General features: G+C 39.5%; 1 protein-coding gene and 1 non-coding gene across 2 annotated transcripts; one reads left to right on the top strand and one right to left on the bottom strand.

Annotated features, from left to right (window-relative positions):
- Positions 1 to 258: 258 nt before the first annotated feature.
- LOC127790831 (nuclear transcription factor Y subunit B-8-like) lies at positions 259 to 18,188 on the bottom strand. The gene is made up of 7 exons (XM_052320534.1): positions 17,955 to 18,188; positions 17,572 to 17,801; positions 17,347 to 17,476; positions 17,215 to 17,220; positions 17,007 to 17,084; positions 16,827 to 16,877; positions 259 to 614 (listed from the first exon to the last, which is right to left on the bottom strand). The coding sequence occupies exons 2-7, from the start codon at positions 17,787 to 17,789 to the stop codon at positions 570 to 572; spliced, it is 528 nt and encodes a 175-aa protein (XP_052176494.1). The 5' UTR covers positions 17,790 to 17,801; positions 17,955 to 18,188; the 3' UTR covers positions 259 to 569.
- LOC127791284 (small nucleolar RNA snoR35) lies at positions 5,006 to 5,090 on the top strand. Its single transcript, XR_008020921.1, has one exon. It is a non-coding gene; the product is annotated as a small nucleolar RNA snoR35 (small nucleolar RNA).
- Positions 18,189 to 19,440: the final 1,252 nt, after the last annotated feature.

Below are 19,440 nucleotides of genomic sequence, written 5' to 3'. Positions count from 1 at the left end.
TCAAGTGCCTAAGCGTCGATTTGAGACGAGTCAACACCCGGAATCCATTCGCCAACATTCAGAATTCTAAACGTCGTCGTTTTCATGAAGATAAAATTTTCAGACCTCCCCAGCACATGCAAGCTTACAAAAACATTAAGAGAATAAAATACTACTTTTTAACTTTCACCTGCTAGCATGCGCAAAAAATAATCAACCAATATTTTAGCAATTAACAAAAAAGGAAAAAAAAAAAAAAGAGGAGAAAAGAGCAAAAAGGAAGCTAAATGAAAATATTAAATAGAAATTTCTGAAGCAGTTTATACGTATCCTGTTCTTGCCTAAATAAAAAGGGTATTCAATAAATCCACCAACGTTACATAATTCGCGAAATAATGAGACCCCCTTGATTGATATACATACAACACATGGAGAAAACATAATAATAAACAAACCCTAAAATGTTACATTGCTCGGATCAGATTTCAGTATGTGGATTCATAAATCGATTAGCTAGCTTCAAACACGAGAGGGAGGGATCCTTGGAATGGATCCATCTGAGAGAACCAGCTTCAGATCAGAACCCAACCTTAGTCTGTGCCTTGCATGGGAGCCATCATATGTTGAGCTTGTGACTGCAAATTGGAAGAAGAGCACAAAAATTAGGGTTGCATCAAACCATGGAAACTCCCCTTAGCCAATATAAAGTCAGAACAAGTGACGTACCCTAAGTAATACAACATATACAGCATTGTCAATATATATATATATAGTAAACATACCTACAGGACCTATTGGATCATTTGAACTTAGATTCAGGCCAGTAAATTTATTATGCTTTTTCTGAATATGAAGCTTTATGAAAGTTGAACTAGACCAAGCAGGAATTACAACCATTAGATTTGTCTCATGGCCATGTCAAGAGTCCACTAGTGTAAACTACTGTTAGTATCCAGAAATCAGTAACTGACAGGGACTAATAAACATGTAAAAATAGGAAAAGGTAACAGTATTCATATTTGGGTGCTGTAAGAAGAACTCTGCATCACTCTACACATGGCTAGCCACTGAATCACCAATACATGCAATCTAACTTCTTAAAGTAGCAATATGCATAATAACAACATTGTAGTTTAGCCCATATGTGAAAAAAATACTAGTGTTCAGCTCCATCTTTATCACTCTAAATCCATACAGGGTAATCAACCGGTACGAGCAAATCAGAATAAAAAACTAATTGTGTATGAAACTTGGTAATAAAAACTTTGGAACATGCCAATTAACACAACAGATGGTCCATAAATAAACCAAATAAACACTGTTTCAAAGTTCAAATCCTGCACAAATTTAAGCAAAATTCCATTTTGTTATATGCAACTAAACAAAATAGATTTACAAACTTGATCGAGCCTTCAAGAAGACCAAACGTTTATAACTATTCAAGCCTCAGAGGGACCAACAAAAATAAAAGAGAAACTCTTCAAAATACAGAATTTCCCAGATGATGTGTTAAATCTGCTAGGGTTTTCACATTTTCATGGATGAATGCAAGAAAAGAAGTTAGTCTAAGATCATAGATCAAGGACTGCAACATAAAATATTAAGATTTTGATAGAAAAAACTATTCAAGTGGTGGGTGTGAAGATCAGGAGAAAACTTAATATCATGCATCTTCAAAAACTGAGAAGGGTAGGAGAGAATGCTACTGTTGACAAAATTTGGATACAAAGTTTGATACTCAAAAAGGAATTGTGCAAGGAATAGAGTAGAGATTATTATAGACAAGACTTTATAGGATGCAAGAATGGGTGAAAAGAGCATAGGAGACAGGATTATTGCAGGTAAACTCGTTCTAGGAGAAGAGACTGAATATTGCTAGTAGATATGCATCACAAGTTGGGTTAGAAGAAGAGATGAAGACAAACTTTTGAAAAGATCCTAGAGGACTAGAGGAGTTTGTATAAGAAATACCTACAGAATATAAGATTGTTAAGAAGGTGACTTAAATGGGCAAAGAAGTGAATGGGTTATCAACTACCCAAATAGACTATTTACTTGATCAGTTAAGAGCACTTATGTTGTCACGATTTATAGATGTATACTAGCAGAATGCTTAGCCACCCAAAATAGATTAAAAATTCTTAATGTACATGTCAAAAAATGGAGGAGAAAAAATAATACAAAACAAAGCCCAAGAATAATATGGTAAGATTTAAAGACGAAAAACAAGTTATGTTTAAGAAAAAAGTATGCAGCAAAAGAGATTGAACTACAGAAAGAAAGGCTAACCAAATGTGGATTGAGATGGCTATTGTTATCTGAAATATGATAACGAATGATTTTAGGAGAGTCGAAGGGAGAAATTCCAAACCAAAAAAGTCTTGGTAGTGGAATGAAAGGGGTAAACAAAAAAATCAAAACTAAGAGAACTTGCTAGTAGACTTTACATACATGCCATAATGAAGAAAACCTAATGACTTGACACCAAAAGATTGGAAAGAGATTTATATAAACTAGCTAATGAAGAAGAAAAAGTAAAGGGATTTGAGCCAAGTGCAATGATAAAAGACAAAAACCAACAAATGCTAATAAATCAGAGGGCGATCAAGTTTAAAAGAATATTTCTTCGGGACATCTTAATAACTTTGAAGAAAATAGGAATTGCATGTTTTTATAAGTATTTGTTAAAACAAAATAAAGCAAGCAATGAAAAAGACAAACATAGCAAAGCAGTTAGAGCCAATAACATCCCTATATAACCATGAAAATTCATGGTAGAAGACATTTATGTTAACAAATTGCTCATTTGACAAAGCTTTCAATTTTTTGTTTTATTTTTGATTTTCTTGTTCTGCATTCATTTTTATTTAGAAAAATAAAGAGCATACATTGTGTTCATTTTAAGTTTTGTATTTATTTATTTTTTTTTAATTTTTCTCCTACCCCTAACAGTGCCGGCAACTCCCAAATCCAATGCTAAGAGAGAACAAGAGAAAGGTGCAGAGGTGGATGAGAGGATGAGTCAAGGCTGAAGTACCAGAGAATGGGCTGCAATGTGCCATCACTGTTGGCTGCCAATATCACATCCTACATTGCCACAACAGAGCAAATGATTGCACTTGGTAGGGAGTCTCACAACAAGGACTTCAGGGTTCTCAACAAGTGGTGAATCCAGATGTAGGTCGCAAGTAGGTTTCCAATGGTGTTGGATTATTTGTAATAAATTCGGAGTGGCTCTTACAAAAATAAAATACACGAGACAAGATTAATATGGTTTGATCACGTGAGAAGGAAACTAAAAGAGGCTCCCCTGCGTCATGAACCTAGGGTTTAGCCTAGGGTTGGATTGGAAATTGAAAGAATGAAGGGAGAATTTAGAAGAAGAATAGAGTGAACAGAGGGAGAAGGAGAATTGAGTGAGACGAGAGAGTGTGAGAGAAAAGAGAATAGGATAATGTTCTATTCAATTTTTTGCATGCCTTTTCCCATGGAACGGGATGAATACATATAGGTGTTGGTGTGGATGCAGCAGATCATCCCCCCCCCCCCCTCCCTTCCAACAGTTACAACAAACTATTTTGTCATTTTCCTAAGGCCTCACATGTGGCCTTCCTAATTCTAACATAATTGATGACTGGAATATAGATGCAACAATTAAAGTAAAAGAAATAAAGCATAGCCCTTCTAATTACCCTTGGATCATGACAATCCCCTCTCCTTGAAAGATTTCTTGTTCCCAAGAAACTTACAACAAGTAGCATGGCTCTTCATCCAATTCCAGCCTTCTCTATCGGGTTCATCCTCCTTTCCTTCTTCCTCCTTCTTAAGTGTCCAAGATCAATCTCTAAGGCAACCTGATATTCAAGTTCAGTACCAGCAGCACTTGTTCCTACACCTCCATGGTGCGCCACAGCTGCATATTGAAAGAATAACCAGTCATGAGGGAACTTATCCACCAAGTATATAAAGTCTGTTGGTTCTGCCAAGTTCCCCAAGCTTCCCCAGCCTTTGCTAATGATGCCCCTTTGATCAGTTATTTCGGGAGCTTGGGTAATTGTCTGGGCTATTTCGTCAGGTTCCAGAATAGGAAGGCTGCCAAAGCCAATATAGATAGGCTTTCTACAACCTTTAATCCATTTCACAAGTGAGTCAGCCAGCACATAATTTGAGGCAAGGTCTAGAAAACAAAACCCAGCCACATCAGTATTGTGTTCCCAATCTTCTACAATAGCAGACCAATCAAGATTGGTCTCCATTTTAAGAGTATAATCAGCCATTGGTTCATCCCACCCAGCAGTAGACAACAACTTGGATTTTCCAGTAGGAGCAAAAACCAACACAACAGCAATAGTTTTGTTTTCTTCAGTAAACCTTTCAACTCCTTCAACTATATCCTTTAGTTTTCCTCCAGCTAGTGCTGTTTTCATCTTCTTGTTGCCTATTTTAACCCAAGTCAAATCCATATTTCGTTCCAAATTTGCTTGTTCCCCATATTTCGGTAAGTCTGAAATATGAGTCAAGACTCTAGCACTAATATCCGTTGCGCCACTCTAACTCCATGTAATGAATTCAACAACTCCTTTTTCTTTGTGTTTGCTAGAATATCCTTCTACAAGAACTTCTTTTCCAACAATTTCCAATTGTCCCTTTGCCTTTGCTTCCCTATCAACCTCATCATAGCTCAGGTTCTTCCCAACGTTGCCCCCACCAACTATGTTTCCCATTGAACTTGTCATTTGAGATTCTGCCTTTCCGTGGGTTGGAGATACTCCCATTCTTGGAATAGCATCCCAATTACCAATTGCAGTAGAGGTTGGAAGAATCCCGGGAATAGACCCACCAACTCCATTTGTGCCACTATTATATCCAGGGCTTCCAACAACACTCATTCTACCACTATTTGTCATCCCTGAATGACCATGTGCGCTACTATGAGATATCTGAGAAAGGGTGATAGGGAGATTGTTTGAGGTAAAATGACCACTAGAAATGCTTCCAGCAAGTTGTTGTACTCCTTGAATGGTTCCTGCATGATGACAAACAAACATGGGATGCAGCACCAGATTGAGTATAGAATGAAGTAGCAGAAGACCTCCCAATATTATTTGGAATATTTGAAGTCGATCCCTTCAGAGATGACTGATTTTGGTGAGTGAACATGTCCATGAAATTCTGTAGTTGATCCCTGATCTGAGCTCCCACTTCATCTATAATTCCATTCAACCTTCTCTCCAAACCCCCTAGCGAGGTCTCCAACTTGCGATCCAACGCCATGATTGCTTCCTGGTCGCGTTTACTTCTGGTCTCCAGTAATTCCACTCGAGCCTGCAGATTAGTGGCTGCCAAGTGGAATTGTTGCACTTGGGACTCAAGGTTCTTCATTTGCATCCCTTCTGCCATTGCTGATCTTACAGAATTTTCCCAGTTCAGCAGCTTTCAACTCGAATTGGAACCACAACCAAGGATTAACTGCGCGGCTACGTTAATTCGGTATGCTTTGCCTCTCAAAATTTGAATCGAGAGTTGTCAGAAAATAACGGCCTATGAACAATCAAAATTAATCCTCATGAAGCCTTGGAAATTAGCAGCGATGGAATGGAGCAATCACAGCCTGAAAATCCTTGCACTCACGGCCAATCAAAAAGACCTACAATTGTTGCGAGTCTTGCGACACACACCCCAATCACCGTCCAATGGTCGGGGCCACTAACTATCATTCAGAATTTAATTTGAGAGATGCTCACCCGCTCTGATTTGCTTTCGGATCGCGAAATGCCTTGTGGTCGCCTCCTTGAACCACGTCTGCAATAGCTGAAATCCCGAATTTTGTCTCGGCAAGGAAAGTTTGTTGGACTGCTGGACTCGCCTTGAATCCTTCCTCTGGTTCTGCCTACTTAGTGGTCGCGTTTGATAGTGGCCTCCACACTTTCCCTGCCCATGTTGCCAACTACAACGGAGCTCTCGTACCGACCTTCTGCTCTGGTAGCGAGTCTCTTAGTCATCAGCGTTAACACCAGCAAACTCGCTATCACCTCAGAACTTCTGCCTATTCACGAACGCTTGGGATGCTCGACTTCCTTGAGTGATTGTGTTGCAACTAACGGGATTCTCTGGAATTGAGGATCGATCACTGTGGAAGGAGGCTAAGGATCGTCTCTAAGATACAACGGCCAAGATCGTCTAGGTTGGCTTGCTTTTATCCCATGCAACGACTTGGATCTAGCCATTATGATAGCCGGAATTTGCACAAGCCGTAGAAATCGAAGCCTCGTTGTTGATTTCGAAATTCACTCCAACCGAACACTATGGATCAGCAATTACCAGATTTGATTGCGCTCACTAGTAATCGATTTTGTTGCAATCGTTGGGCTCACCGAATTATCATTTGATCACGTCACCGGAATCGCCTGGGTTATCTCCTAAGATTACAGCCTACCCTGTTGTAGCCTGTTTCTAAAATCATCTTCAGATTTCGTGAATCCACTGCATTGGACAATAACCATCGACATTCGACAGACCTTAATCAACAATGAAATGGCTGAGGAACGATGCTCTGATACCATTTGTCATGAACCTAGGGTTTATCCTAGGGTTGGATTGGAAATTGGAAGAATGAAGGGAGAATTTAGAAGAAGAATAGGGAAGAATAGAGTGAACAAAGGGAGAAGGAGAATTGAGTGAGACGAGAGAGTGAGAGAGAGAGAATAGGATAATGTTCTATCCAATTTTTTGCATGCCTTCTCCCATGGAATGGGATGAATACATATAGTTGTGGGTGTGGGTGTAGATGCAGCAAATCTCCCCCCCCCTCCCAGCAGTTACAACAAACTATTTTGTCATTTTCGTAAGGCCTCACATGTGGCTTTAGGAATATAGATGCAACAATTAAAGTAAAAGAAATATAACATAGCCCTTCTAATTACGTTTGGATCATGACACCCTTCAAGGAGAATAGATGGAATGAAAATAGTCTATAAGAAATACGGTAAAGCGAGATCACAGTTTGGTGGAAAACTCTTAGGTAAGATATGAGTTGCCTTATAGAAGATATGATTGACTATAGATAAAAATAATTGACAAGCTAGCATTCATGTAGTCAACCCCACCCAGTGGGTTTAAGGCTTGATATGTCAATTTGTGATAAGAAAGAAAAGAAAGTGCAACCTAGAGGTAATCCTTAGAAGGTATAACACAGTCAATGACATACTTAAACACAAGAAACTATAAATCCAATCCAACAAATTGAAGTTGATTACAAAATGAGGTATTTCCAAAATCTAAACCCACTAACAACTGGTGTGCCCACCCAGTCTGCTTGCCACAAATTCAAGAATCAAAATAAAGAGAATCATTAATTAATCCCTGGAAATAAAAGATTTATGGATCCGTCTGTTGCAAAGTTAATCCTATAAACTATTCACACAACAAATACAAATACATGACCATCTATATCATGATTTTAAAAAGTTACAGTGCCCGACTACCTACTGTCATAGCCCAAGGGTATAATTGTAATGGGTATAGTTGTAATGGCCGGTATAAGGGTAGTTGGGCATAATTGTAAGGGATAGTATAGTGGCAGAATTGTAATACTTTCTGGTTGCCAATTAAATTGGCGCGCACTTGGGCAGTTGCCTAACTGACGCGCCACCACTTGTAAGTCCTATAAATAGAGATAAGCTGAGGATGGGGAACTCATGTGAGGATTATGCCACTGACTTCCTTTCCCTCTCATTCTCATTCACACATCTCTCGTTCTCTCTAAATTCTGCTCCTCTCTTTCCCTCTCAAATTCTTCCCGCCTAATTGTCCCTTCCAGAATTCCGGAAGAAACCTCTTCTACAAGGATCGAGCGTGACATTTGGTATCAGAGCCGCGACCTGGCAAAGAGGATGGCCGATGGAACGTGAGCGAAGCAGATGGAGGTAAGACTGGATGCGATCGAATTAGGATTGCGACAACACCAGGAACTGGTGGATGATCGGTTGGAGACGCTGGAGTTAGGGATCTGGAATACACAAGAGGAGATCCACAGGAGTCGATCGGAATACACGACTACTTTGGATCGAGCCGTGACTGGATTACGGGAGGAATTCTCAGGTCTCAGCCAACAACTGTCGGCAGCGTTGAGCATGTTTGCTAGGCAGCCGAATGTCAGTTTACCGACGGATTTTCCCCCAAGGACGACAACGGCACCAATACTTATTGCACCGCTGAGTAGGCAGCGACCACAGGAACCCACGGAGGCAGGGGAGGGGGCACAACATAGGGGTCTAGGGGGTAACAATTCCGTTCAGACGGGGCTGAGGATGGAGATTCCAACCTTTGATCGTGATAGACCAAGGTGGTGGATACGCAGATGCGAACGAGTGTTCTATCAACATCGAATTTCAGAAGGTGATAAGGTATGTATGGCTGCCTCCTATCTTGATGATGTAGCGGATGCCTGGTTCCAAAATTGGAGTCGAAGCAGGCTGGACTTGAGTTGGCCAGAGTTTGTTAACCAACTGTGCAGAAGGCTCGGAGAGAAGACCAGATCGGATGTAATTGAGGAGTTTAACAAATTAAAACAGAATGGAACAGTGGAGGAGTACCAAACTAGGTTTGAAGAACTAAGATCCCTGCTATCCCTATCACAACCTTACTTAGACGAGGAATATTTCGTTTCGAGCTTTATAAGTGGTTTGGATGAGTTAATTAGACCAACTGTTAAGATGCTATATCCCACAACTGTGGCACAAGCAGCTGAGCAAGCTAGACTGCAAGAGCTTGCAATGGAAACGTTTACGAAGAGACATAAGCTGTCGACCAAAAACAGCAGGGAAGATCACATCTATGGGGGATATCACAAGAGTAGTAGCTTACAGAGTCCGCGGGGAGGACCTATCAGTAGGGTTCTCCAACCAGCGACTCAACCGAGAAGTCTCACACTGGACCAAAAGAGGCAACTAGGCCTATGCTTCCGTTGCGGCGAAAAGTATGGGCAAGGCTACCAGTGTAAGAAGCTACTGCTTACCAAGGAAGGTCAGGAGGAAAACGAGGAGGAAGCGGATATGGATGAAAATGAAGGAATATCGATGGAAAAAGAGGGAGGTGAGATATCAATGCACGCTTTGCAGGGCCAAGCAGCTGGTAGAGTGGTGAAGGTGACTGGGATGGCCCGGAAGAGAAAGATAGTCGTATTGATAGACAGTGGCAGCACACATAGCTTCCTAGATGAGACCACAGCCCACAACTTACAGTGTAATCTCCAGGAGACTCCACCACTGTCAGTATTAATAGCTGATGGAACCAGAATGGTTAGCCAATTCCGATGTAACGGCTTCAAATGGCTGATGAGTGGAAGGGAATTCTCAGCTGATCTGAGAATCCTCAAGTTGGGAGGATATCATGTGGTATTGGGGGTAGATTGGATGAAGACGGTGAGCCCCTTGATATTTGATTTCAACACGCTGGAAGTAACCTTTAATTTGGAGGGCCATCAGGTTACCTTACATGGGAGTCAAGAAACAGGGGATTGTAAGGTGGCTTCAGGGAAACGGATCCAAAAATTGCTAGAACAGGGGAGTACTACCGTGGGGCAGTTGCACTCCATTTATACAATGGACATGGAGACATCATCAAAGGAAGAGCAGGAGCTTGCTGTACCCAGTAACACCACTTCAGCATTGATGGACAGTAAGGTACACCTTTCTTTACCTATCCATAATCTGCTGATGGAATTTGGGGATCTGTTTGCTACTCCCCAAACCTTACCACCCCATAGAATCCTTGACCATTCCATTCACCTAAAACCCAACAGTGAACCAATCAATCTAAAGGCCTACCGGTATTCTCCCATACAAAAAGCTGAAATCGAAAAACTCATAAGAGAGATGTTGTCCCGAAACTTGATCCAACCAAGCCAAAGTCCATATGCATCACCCGTCCTCCTAGTGAAAAAGAAATATGGAACTTGGAGATTTTGTGTAAATTATAGGCAACTCAATTCACTAACCATCAAGAACCAATTTCCTATACCCATTATCGAAGATCTGCTTGATGAGTTAATAGGCGCTTCCATCTTTTCTAAGCTTGATTTAACCTCCGGCTACCACCAAATCCGTATGAGATTAACCGATTGTCCTAAGACAGCCTTTAGAACCCACCAAGGGCATTACGAATTCTTGGTGTTGGTAATGCCCTTCGGCCTCACCAACGCGCCCGCAACCTTCCAAGCGTTGATGAACCAAATTTTCGCTCCCTATTTACGCAAATTCATACTGGTCTTTTTTTATGACATCCTCATTTACAGCACCACCTTGGACCAGCATTTAACCCACCTTAAACTAGCATTTCATATCCTCCGATTCCATCAGCTATATGTGAAGAGGTCTAAATGCTCTTTTGCAGAAGGACAGGTTGAATATTTGGGTCACATTATTTCTGGCCGAGGGGTTAGTACTGATCCTCACAAAATTGACGCTATGAAGACCTGGCCCCGGCCAAAAACCCTGAAGGAACTAAGGGGATTCCTAGGCCTAACTGGTTATTACCAGCGCTTCATACAAGGCTATGGAATAATCAGTAAACCCCTGACCAATCTACTTAAGAAGAATAACTTTGGGTGGGGACCGGAAGCTGAGAATGCTTTTGAATCCCTGAAAACAGCCATGTCGCAAGCTCCCACACTGGCTCTGCCTGACTTCTCCAAGGAATTTATTTTAGAAACAAATGCATGTGACTCCGGCATAGGGGCCGTGCTGAGCCAGGGCGGGCGTCCAGTGGCCTACCTAAGTCAGGCATTAGCTCCTCGACATCAAGGCCTCAATATATATGACAAGGAGTTGTTGGCAGTCGAAAGGTGGAGATACTACTTGGAGGGCAGGAAATTCACCATCAAGACGGATCACGAGAGCCTCAAATTTTTAGCACAGCAACGGGTACACAACCAGTTACAGAGGAAGGGCATAACCAAACTAATGGGTTTTGATTTTACCATCTTATATCGCAAGGGAAAAGAGAACAAGGCAGCCGATGCTTTGTCCAGAAGAGATGCTCTAGCTGCTTGTCAGGCCATTTCGGCTGTAGTGGCAGATTGGGTGCAAGACATTGCCCATAGTTATGACCAAACCCCCTGGATTAAAGAATTACTTATCCGGCTCTCCGCACAAGCCACTGATGATTCACCCTACCAATTAAAGGGGGGACTATTAAGGTTCCAGAATAGAGTGGTGATTAGGGACGATGAATTGTTGAAGACCAAAATATTACAAAGCCTGCATGACTCTCCTATAGGGGGACATTCTGGACTCAATGTAACCTACCAGCGGGTGAGGCAACTCTTTTATTGGAAGGGCCTAAAGAAGGATGTCACCAAATTTGTTACAGAATGTACTATTTGCCAAAGGTGCAAACATGAGCAAGTTCCTTATCCTGGCCTCCTTCAGCCCTTGGAAATTCCCTCACAGGCCTGGGAACTCATCTCCATGGACTTCATTGAGGGATTACCAAAATCGGAAGGGGCGGACACTCTTTTGGTGGTGGTGGACAAGTTAACGAAATTCAGCTACTTCCTCACCTTGGCCCATCCATTCACAGCCACGGAAGTTGCACGGAAACTAATGGATTCAGTGTTCAAAGTCCATGGATTGCCTAAGGCAATAATTTCTGATCGAGATAAAGTTTTTACAAGTCAGTTCTGGAAGTCCCTATTTCAGGGATTAGGTACTAAACTTCATCTCTTGTCTGCCTACCATCCAGAAACCGATGAGCAGACTGAAAGAGTCAATCAGTGCCTAGAGACTTATCTTCGATGCTTATGCGTGTCCAAACCCAGGAGCTGGAGTCGTTGGGTAGCCTTAGCCCAATGGTGGTATAACACCAACTACCACACGGCTCACAAGCGAACCCCTTTCGAAGCCTTGTTTGGGTACTTGCCACCCATCATCCCAGCGGTAATGCATTATTCTCCTCAAGAGACATCTGCAGACCAGTACCTAAAGGACAGACAGGACGCTTTGCTCACTATTAAGCAGGAGTTGGTCCTAGCCAGTCAACGGATGAAGCAGCTAGCAGACAAACACTGCACCGAGAGACAGTTTGAGGAAGGCACCGAGGTATACTTAAAGGTGAAGCGATTCCAACAGCACCTTTTCCACAAAGGACCCATCTCTAAACTCAGTCCTAAATTCTATGGACCATTCAAAATTGTGGCAAGGGTAGGGCCGGTTGCCTATCGTCTTCAGTTACCGGAAGGAGTAGGCCTCCACCCCGTCTTTCATGTTTCCTTATTAAAAAAATTCATAAGCCCATCTGACAGCTCCAGCACCACACTGCCGACCCCACTGGAACATGTTGAACCCACCGCTGAGCCAGTAGCAGTCTTGGATAAACGGGTGATCTACCAGAACCAAGCTCCCCTGACGCAGGTTTTAGTGCAGTGGTCCCACCTACATCGGATCATACCTCATGGGAATACCTCCCTGATCTCCTGCAACGTTTCCCGCAAACCACCAGCCTATTGTAATTTCTTGGGGTCAAGAAATATTTTACAGGGCGGGAATTGTCATAGCCCAAGGGTATAATTGTAATGGGTATAGTTGTAATGGCCACTATAAGGGTAGTTGGGCGTAATTGTAAGGGATAGTATAGTGGCAAAATTGTAATACTTTCTGGTTGCCAATTCAATTGGCGCGCGCTTGGGCAGTTGCCTAACTGCCGCGCCACCACTTGTAAGTCCTATAAATAGAGATAAGCTGAGTATGGGGAACTCATGTGAGGATTATGCCATTGACTTCCTTTCCCTCTCATTCTCATTCACACATCTCTCGTTCTCTCTAAATTCTGCTCCTCTCTTTCCCTCTCAAATTCTTCCCGCCTAATTGTCCCTTCCAGAATTCCGGAAGAAACCTCTTCTACAAGGATCGAGCGTGACACCTACCTCCATTTTCATATCCTTGTCCACAATTTATGGACCTAAGGAAACCCTTTTGAGCATTCTATATCTAGTGCCTCTAAACCAAATGTCCTTAACCAATATATAAAAATATATACACCATAGGGTCTAGCAACGGGATACCAGGAAAGCATTTTTGTCATTCCAAAATACTGAATTGACTGATTAAAAATATTTTGTTACCTTAATAAGACTAAAAGCCATTAGCAATCAAACACGTGAAGCTCAATAATTTTTTGGAACGGAAATCTAGACAATTGGAAACACAAATCAAATCCATGTTTGTAATAAAGACTTGTGGTTTATTCACCATTATGATAAGCAGTTAAGATGAACTAGTACATGTGGCCTACAAGACTAGTATGTGATATAAACAATAACATATCCAGCCTTTATCTCACTATGTGGGATCGGCTATATGAATTCTAGACTTCCATGTATTTCTGTCTTTTGTCATATCTTCATTTAACTCCATACACTTCATATCAAACTTTAATGTCTCTCCCAAAGTTTTTTTAGGTCTGCCTCTACCTCTTTTTTTGACTAATTGTTCCATTTCATCAACTCTCCTCATAGGAGCATCTCTTAGTCTTCTTCTCACATGATCAAACCATCTTAGTCTAGTCTCTCTCATCTTCTCCTTGATTAGCACTACTTCTACTTTATTACAAATAACCTCATTTCTAATTTTATCTTTTCTTGTATGGCCGCATATCCATGTTAGCATCTTCATCTCCGCTACACTCGTCTTTTGCTCATGTTGATATTTGACTGACCAACATTCTGAACCATACAATAAAATTGATCTTGTAGCTGTCCTATAGAATTTTTCTTTCAGTTTTAATGGGATTTTACCATCACATAACACCCCCGATATATTTCTCCATTTTAGCCAACCTGCCTTAATTCTATGCGTGACATCCTAGTGAATTTCTCCATCTTTTTTAATCACTGATCCCAAATATCGAAAATGGTATTTTCTTTGTATGATTTGCTCATCCAATTTTATTATAACATCATCCACTCTTGCATTCTTACTAAATTTACATTCCATATATTATGTTTTCCTTCTACTTAATTTAAATCCCTTAGATTCTAAATTGTTTCTCCATAACTCAAGCTTAGTGTTCACTCCCTCTTTTGCTTCATCCATTAACACTATGTCATCTGCAAATAACATACATCATGACACCTCTATCTGAATGTGTTTAGTGAGTTCATCCATTACTAAAGCAAATAAGTATGGACTTAATGCAGAACCTTGATGTAATCCCATTGTAATTTTAAACGGTTCAGTATCCCCTCCGCATGTTCTGACCCTTATGTTTGCACCGTGATACATATCCTTAAGGGCTTGTATATAGGCTATTCGGACTCATTTTTTCTCTAAAACCTCTATAATACTTCTCTAGTCATAGGCATTTTCTAGATCTATAAACACCATTTGCATGTCCTTCTGATGATCTCGATATCTTTCCATTAGACGCTTCAGTAGGTATATAGCTTCCATTGTTGACCTACCAAGTATGAAACCAAACTGATTTTTCGAGACGCTTATTTCTTTTCTGAACCTCTATTCTACTATTTTCTCTCAGAATTTCATGGTATGACTCATTAACTTAATTCCTCTATAATTTTCACAGTTTTGAACATCTCCTTTGTTCTTGTATATAGGAACCAAAGTACTCTTCATCCACTCATCTGGCATCTTTTTTTATTTAAAGATTGCGTTAAATAATTTCATTAACCAGGAGATGCTCTATTCTCCCATGCATTTCCATGCTTCTATTGGTATATTATCCAGTCCCACCGCCTTATAATTTTTCATCTTTGTTAATGCTTGCATTATTTCTTTTGAACTTATGCGTTAATAAAATGTATAACTCATGTTTCCTTCAGAGTTACTAAGATGTCTCAACCTAACTCTTGTGTCCCCACCATCATTGAATAATTTTGTGAAATACTCCTTCCATCTCTCCTTAATTACTCCCTCATTCACTAATACATTTTGATTTTCATCTTTTATGCATTTCACTTGGTTTAGATCTCTTGCTTTTCTTTCTCTTACTTTAACTAATTTATATATATATATATATCTATTTCTCCTTCTTTTGTATCAAATCGTTTATATAGATTTTCATATGCTTTTGACCTTGCTTCACTAATAGGTCTTTTTGCTGCCCTTTTCGTTTGTTTACAATTTTTTAGGTTTTCTTCATTGCTGCACTGATATACACTCTTATAGCAAATTTTCTTATTTCTAATTTTCAATTGTACCTCTTCATTCCACCACCAAAATTCCTTAAGGTTTGGGGCTTTATCATTTGTCTCTCCAAGGACTACATTTGTCATTCTTCTCAGGGCAGTAGCCATTTCCCTCCACATTTGGTTTGCCTATCCTTCTCCATTCCATTCCCTTCTACCCCTTAATTTTTCTTTGAAGATTAATTATTTTTCCCCTTTTAAATCCCACCACCTAATTCTTGGATTTTGTGTTATGTGATTTTTTCTCTTCCAATTTCTTACTTGGACGTCAAGTACCAAAGGTCTATGTTGAGTAGTCAAACATTCCCCCGGTATCACCTTACAATCCCTACAACATAACCAATCCTCTTGTCTCATGAGGAAGTAATCTACTTGAGTGTTTGATGTGACATTTTTATATGTGATTAAGTGTTCGGCTCGTTTTTTGAACCTAATATTGGCTATGATGAGCCCATATGCCATAGCAAAATCTAGAATAGACTTACCCTCATTATTAATTTCTCCAAATCCATACCTTCCATGTACCTCTCTATAACTGTTTCTGTCTCTACCCACGTGACCATTTAAGTCACCTCCTATGATCACTTTCTCTCCTCTTAGTATCATTTGTATGAGTCCCTCTAGGTCCTCCCAAACTTTTGCTTTTATCTCTTCACCTAACTCTGCTTGTGGTGCATACGTACTAAAGATATTCAGTCATTCTTCCTAGACCAACCTCCACCATAATAATCCTATCTCCTACTCTCTTTACATCCTCTATCTCATCTACTAAGCTTTTATCCATAATAATCTCCACTCCATTTTTCGCTCGATCATTTCCTGTGTACCATATTTTATATTCAATTTCGGATAAAGTTTTGTCTTTTTTCCTACCCATCTCATCTCTTGAAGGCACATAATATTAATCTTTCTCCTAATCATCATATCTACCACTTCCATAGCTTTGTCTGTTAATGTTCCTATGTTCCATGATTCAATCCTTAATCTATGGTTTTGATTTTGGCTTTGACTTTGAATTTGATTTTGGACTAGCTTCTTTACCTGCATCTGTTCAAGCAAATGCGAGTACCCTTGCTCATTTGTCACTACATCCGGGCGTCGATGCAGCGACCCTAGCTCACTTGACACTACACGCGAGCAGTGTAGCATGTTGCTATGAAGGGTTACGCCCTAATGATTTTTCATAGTTTGTCTTGAGTTCATGTTTTGAATCCGACTAGTATGTGATATCATGGTGCAAATTTACAAGGCCAAATCCAAGCAAAAAGTGTGACAAGAAATGAAAACATGCTATATATCAAGACTACAAGAGTAGTACCTGATTTTGTTTGAAAACTTATTAGAGTTGTACATTTATTTTTATAAATATATTACTATTTATAATAATGATTATAACCAGAATGGTATCCAGTGGTCGTCCAGTACCAGTACAAGTAGTACACAGTACCATTTATGACAAATCCAATGCCTTGTCTAGTATGATATTGACAGCCATGCTATATATCAAGACTTGTATTCATAATGTTAATAGAAGAATCTTTCCATGCACATAAAGGAAACAAAGACATTTTCACTATACATGCAAGTATACAGAAACAAGTGAAAGAATACATGAAGGGAGATGGGGAAGAGGAAGAGAGCATACTTGAGAATTTCCATAACTCATTCCTTGCGAAAATGAACCCTGATGAGCAAGCTGCACAGTCAGTGAAGGAAGAAGTTTCTTGGTGAGACAGGATGTGACTTGACATCTATTGAACAGAACAATACAAAAATGCAGAAGATAAACTGAGCATTCTTTAATGTAATCCACAATATTTATTACCTGGACACTGGGGCCAGATTGAATCCCGTCTCTTTTGGCAGACCCTTCCCCACCCTTTGCTGATCCTTTGGTGTCACCCTAAGCAAAATCCAGAATCCAAAGACTAAAAGTAAGCAGAACCTAATTACATATAATCAAACACGGATGCCCACAAACGAAGTAAAACTACAATCTACCCAAAACAGCTGAGTGAAAAATGGCTACATACCTCCATCTGCAATATCCCGTTCAACCAAAACAGAAGCCAACAAAAGAAAAACGTTACTCAAATACTATCAAGATAATCACAAATCAAATTTCTAGCCACATAGGCGAAAGGGCAAATCCCATAAAAATCCACCTCTCTGTATCGAGCCAAGTACACCTTCAGCGGCTCAATATAGTCCTCAAACCCTAAGGTCGCCATGGCCCAGAGTAGATCATCCCCGTTAATCGTCTTCCTCTTCTCTCTCTGGCACTTATCACTCGCCCTTCAAAATCAATCCCCAGAATCCAATCAATCACAAAACAGAAGGTACACATTCAAACACGCGTATATGCGAAAAAAGAAATGCACAAATCGTACTCGCTAGTGATGAAGCTGATGAACTCAGAGACGCATTCCTGGACGGTCTCCTTGGCGTCCTTGGCGATCTTCCCGTTCGCCGGGAGCGCCTTCTTCATGATCCGGCTGATGTTGGCGATAGGCAGAAACCGGTCCTGCTCGCGCACGTTGGACCTGGGGCTCTGGTCCCCGCTCTCGTGGCTCCCACCGCCCGGACTCCCCGGTGCCGCCTCCGCCATCGCGCAGAAACCCTAGCTCAAACAAATTCCACAGAAACACAACAAATCCATAACGAAGATGAACCAAACGCCCGCAATCCTAACCCCCATCCCTACACCACACCCAAACCCTAGCCCTAGGCTTTTGAATGTGCGTATTCGCTTGTACTGTGTGTGTTCGCTTACCGATTGTGGAGTGGAGCGAAGAGATTTGTAATTTTGGGCGGGAGATGGTTAGATCGGGAGAGAGAGAGAGATCGGACGCTGGAGAAGAGGGGAGAGATGCGCGAGCTTGATTTCGAGCTTGGATTCTATCAGCACCGTTGGTTTCTTTCTCTCTCGCTCTCTCTCTCTCTTCTCAAATTCTTTCGTGTTTTTCTTTCTTTCTTTCTGCTCTGGAATTCGGGTAGGGTTCTGCACTGTGATTAGACCACGTGTATATATCACGTTCTCGTCGGAGCCTCATACGGCGTCGTATTTCGCCTGGAGTGGTTGGTAGTTCCCTCCTTGGTTGGTGCGACGCATCTGCCCCCATTTTCTCACGAAAGTGATATATCCACTCACAATTTTTGGTAAATAATTTTTATAAATTATTATAATTCAATTCTTTTGATAAATTTATATAATTTTATTTAATTTTAATAATTAAATCTAAATTAACTCAATTAGGTATAATTTTATCTAACATGTAAGATCAATTTAAAGAGAGTGTTTATACTAACTTAACATATTAAGTATTATATAATAATAATATTTATAAAATTCACGTACATATAAAAATAAAAAAAAAAAAATAACTTGTTGTACATAATTTTTTTTTTACACATTATATTTTTTTTACTAATATGTACACGTGAGTTCTATAAATATTATTATTATACGATACTTAATATGTCAAGTTAACATAAATACACTTTGTCTAAATTAATTTTATATATTAAATAAAATTATACTTAATTGAATCAATTTAAACTTAATTATTTAAATTAAAAGGATTAGATAAAATTAAAAATTTATTATAAATTAAAATACCTTATGTCAACTTATGAAAGTTATTTGTCAAATTTATTTATAGTTAAAGCATTTCTCTTTTGTACTTTAATAATTTATTAAAAATATTATTTTAAACACTTAGTTATAACATTTTTTGTGACAATTTTATATTAATATATTATTTATATTTAAATTAATTTAATAATACATCTTATCAATGCACAAGTGTTATAAAAAATGTCACAATAGAAGATCTTATTGGCATTTTGGATAATTTAAAGCACAATATGTATTTTTTTAGATTAAATATATTTATATTTTAAGGTTAATAAGGGATCGTAAATGATTCAATTTTTAAAATAATTAATTAATTACATATTTATGATTAAACCTTTCGTCCAAATAAATATTTAATTACAAATAACATGTATTACCCCTTATTTTTCATGAAATTTCATTTATGACCTATTTTTTTATCTCATTAATCTATTTTAGTTATGATCTCATTCTTGTTAAGCCTTTAATTTTTTTTTTTTTCTTTGACCTCTTTGACTATATATTTATTATATTATACTCACCTTTCTTAATTAAAAAATTAACAAATTTTATAATTATTCATTTTTCAATTACAATTAGAAGATCAACATCCAATTACTTCGAATCGAATTGTCCAAACTGA

This window comes from Diospyros lotus, chromosome 14 (assembly GCF_014633365.1).
Source record: "Diospyros lotus cultivar Yz01 chromosome 14, ASM1463336v1, whole genome shotgun sequence".
Taxonomy (NCBI): domain Eukaryota; kingdom Viridiplantae; phylum Streptophyta; class Magnoliopsida; order Ericales; family Ebenaceae; genus Diospyros; species Diospyros lotus.
The sequence above is the reverse complement of the archived record's forward strand: the minus strand, read 5'-3'. Positions and strand labels throughout refer to the sequence as shown.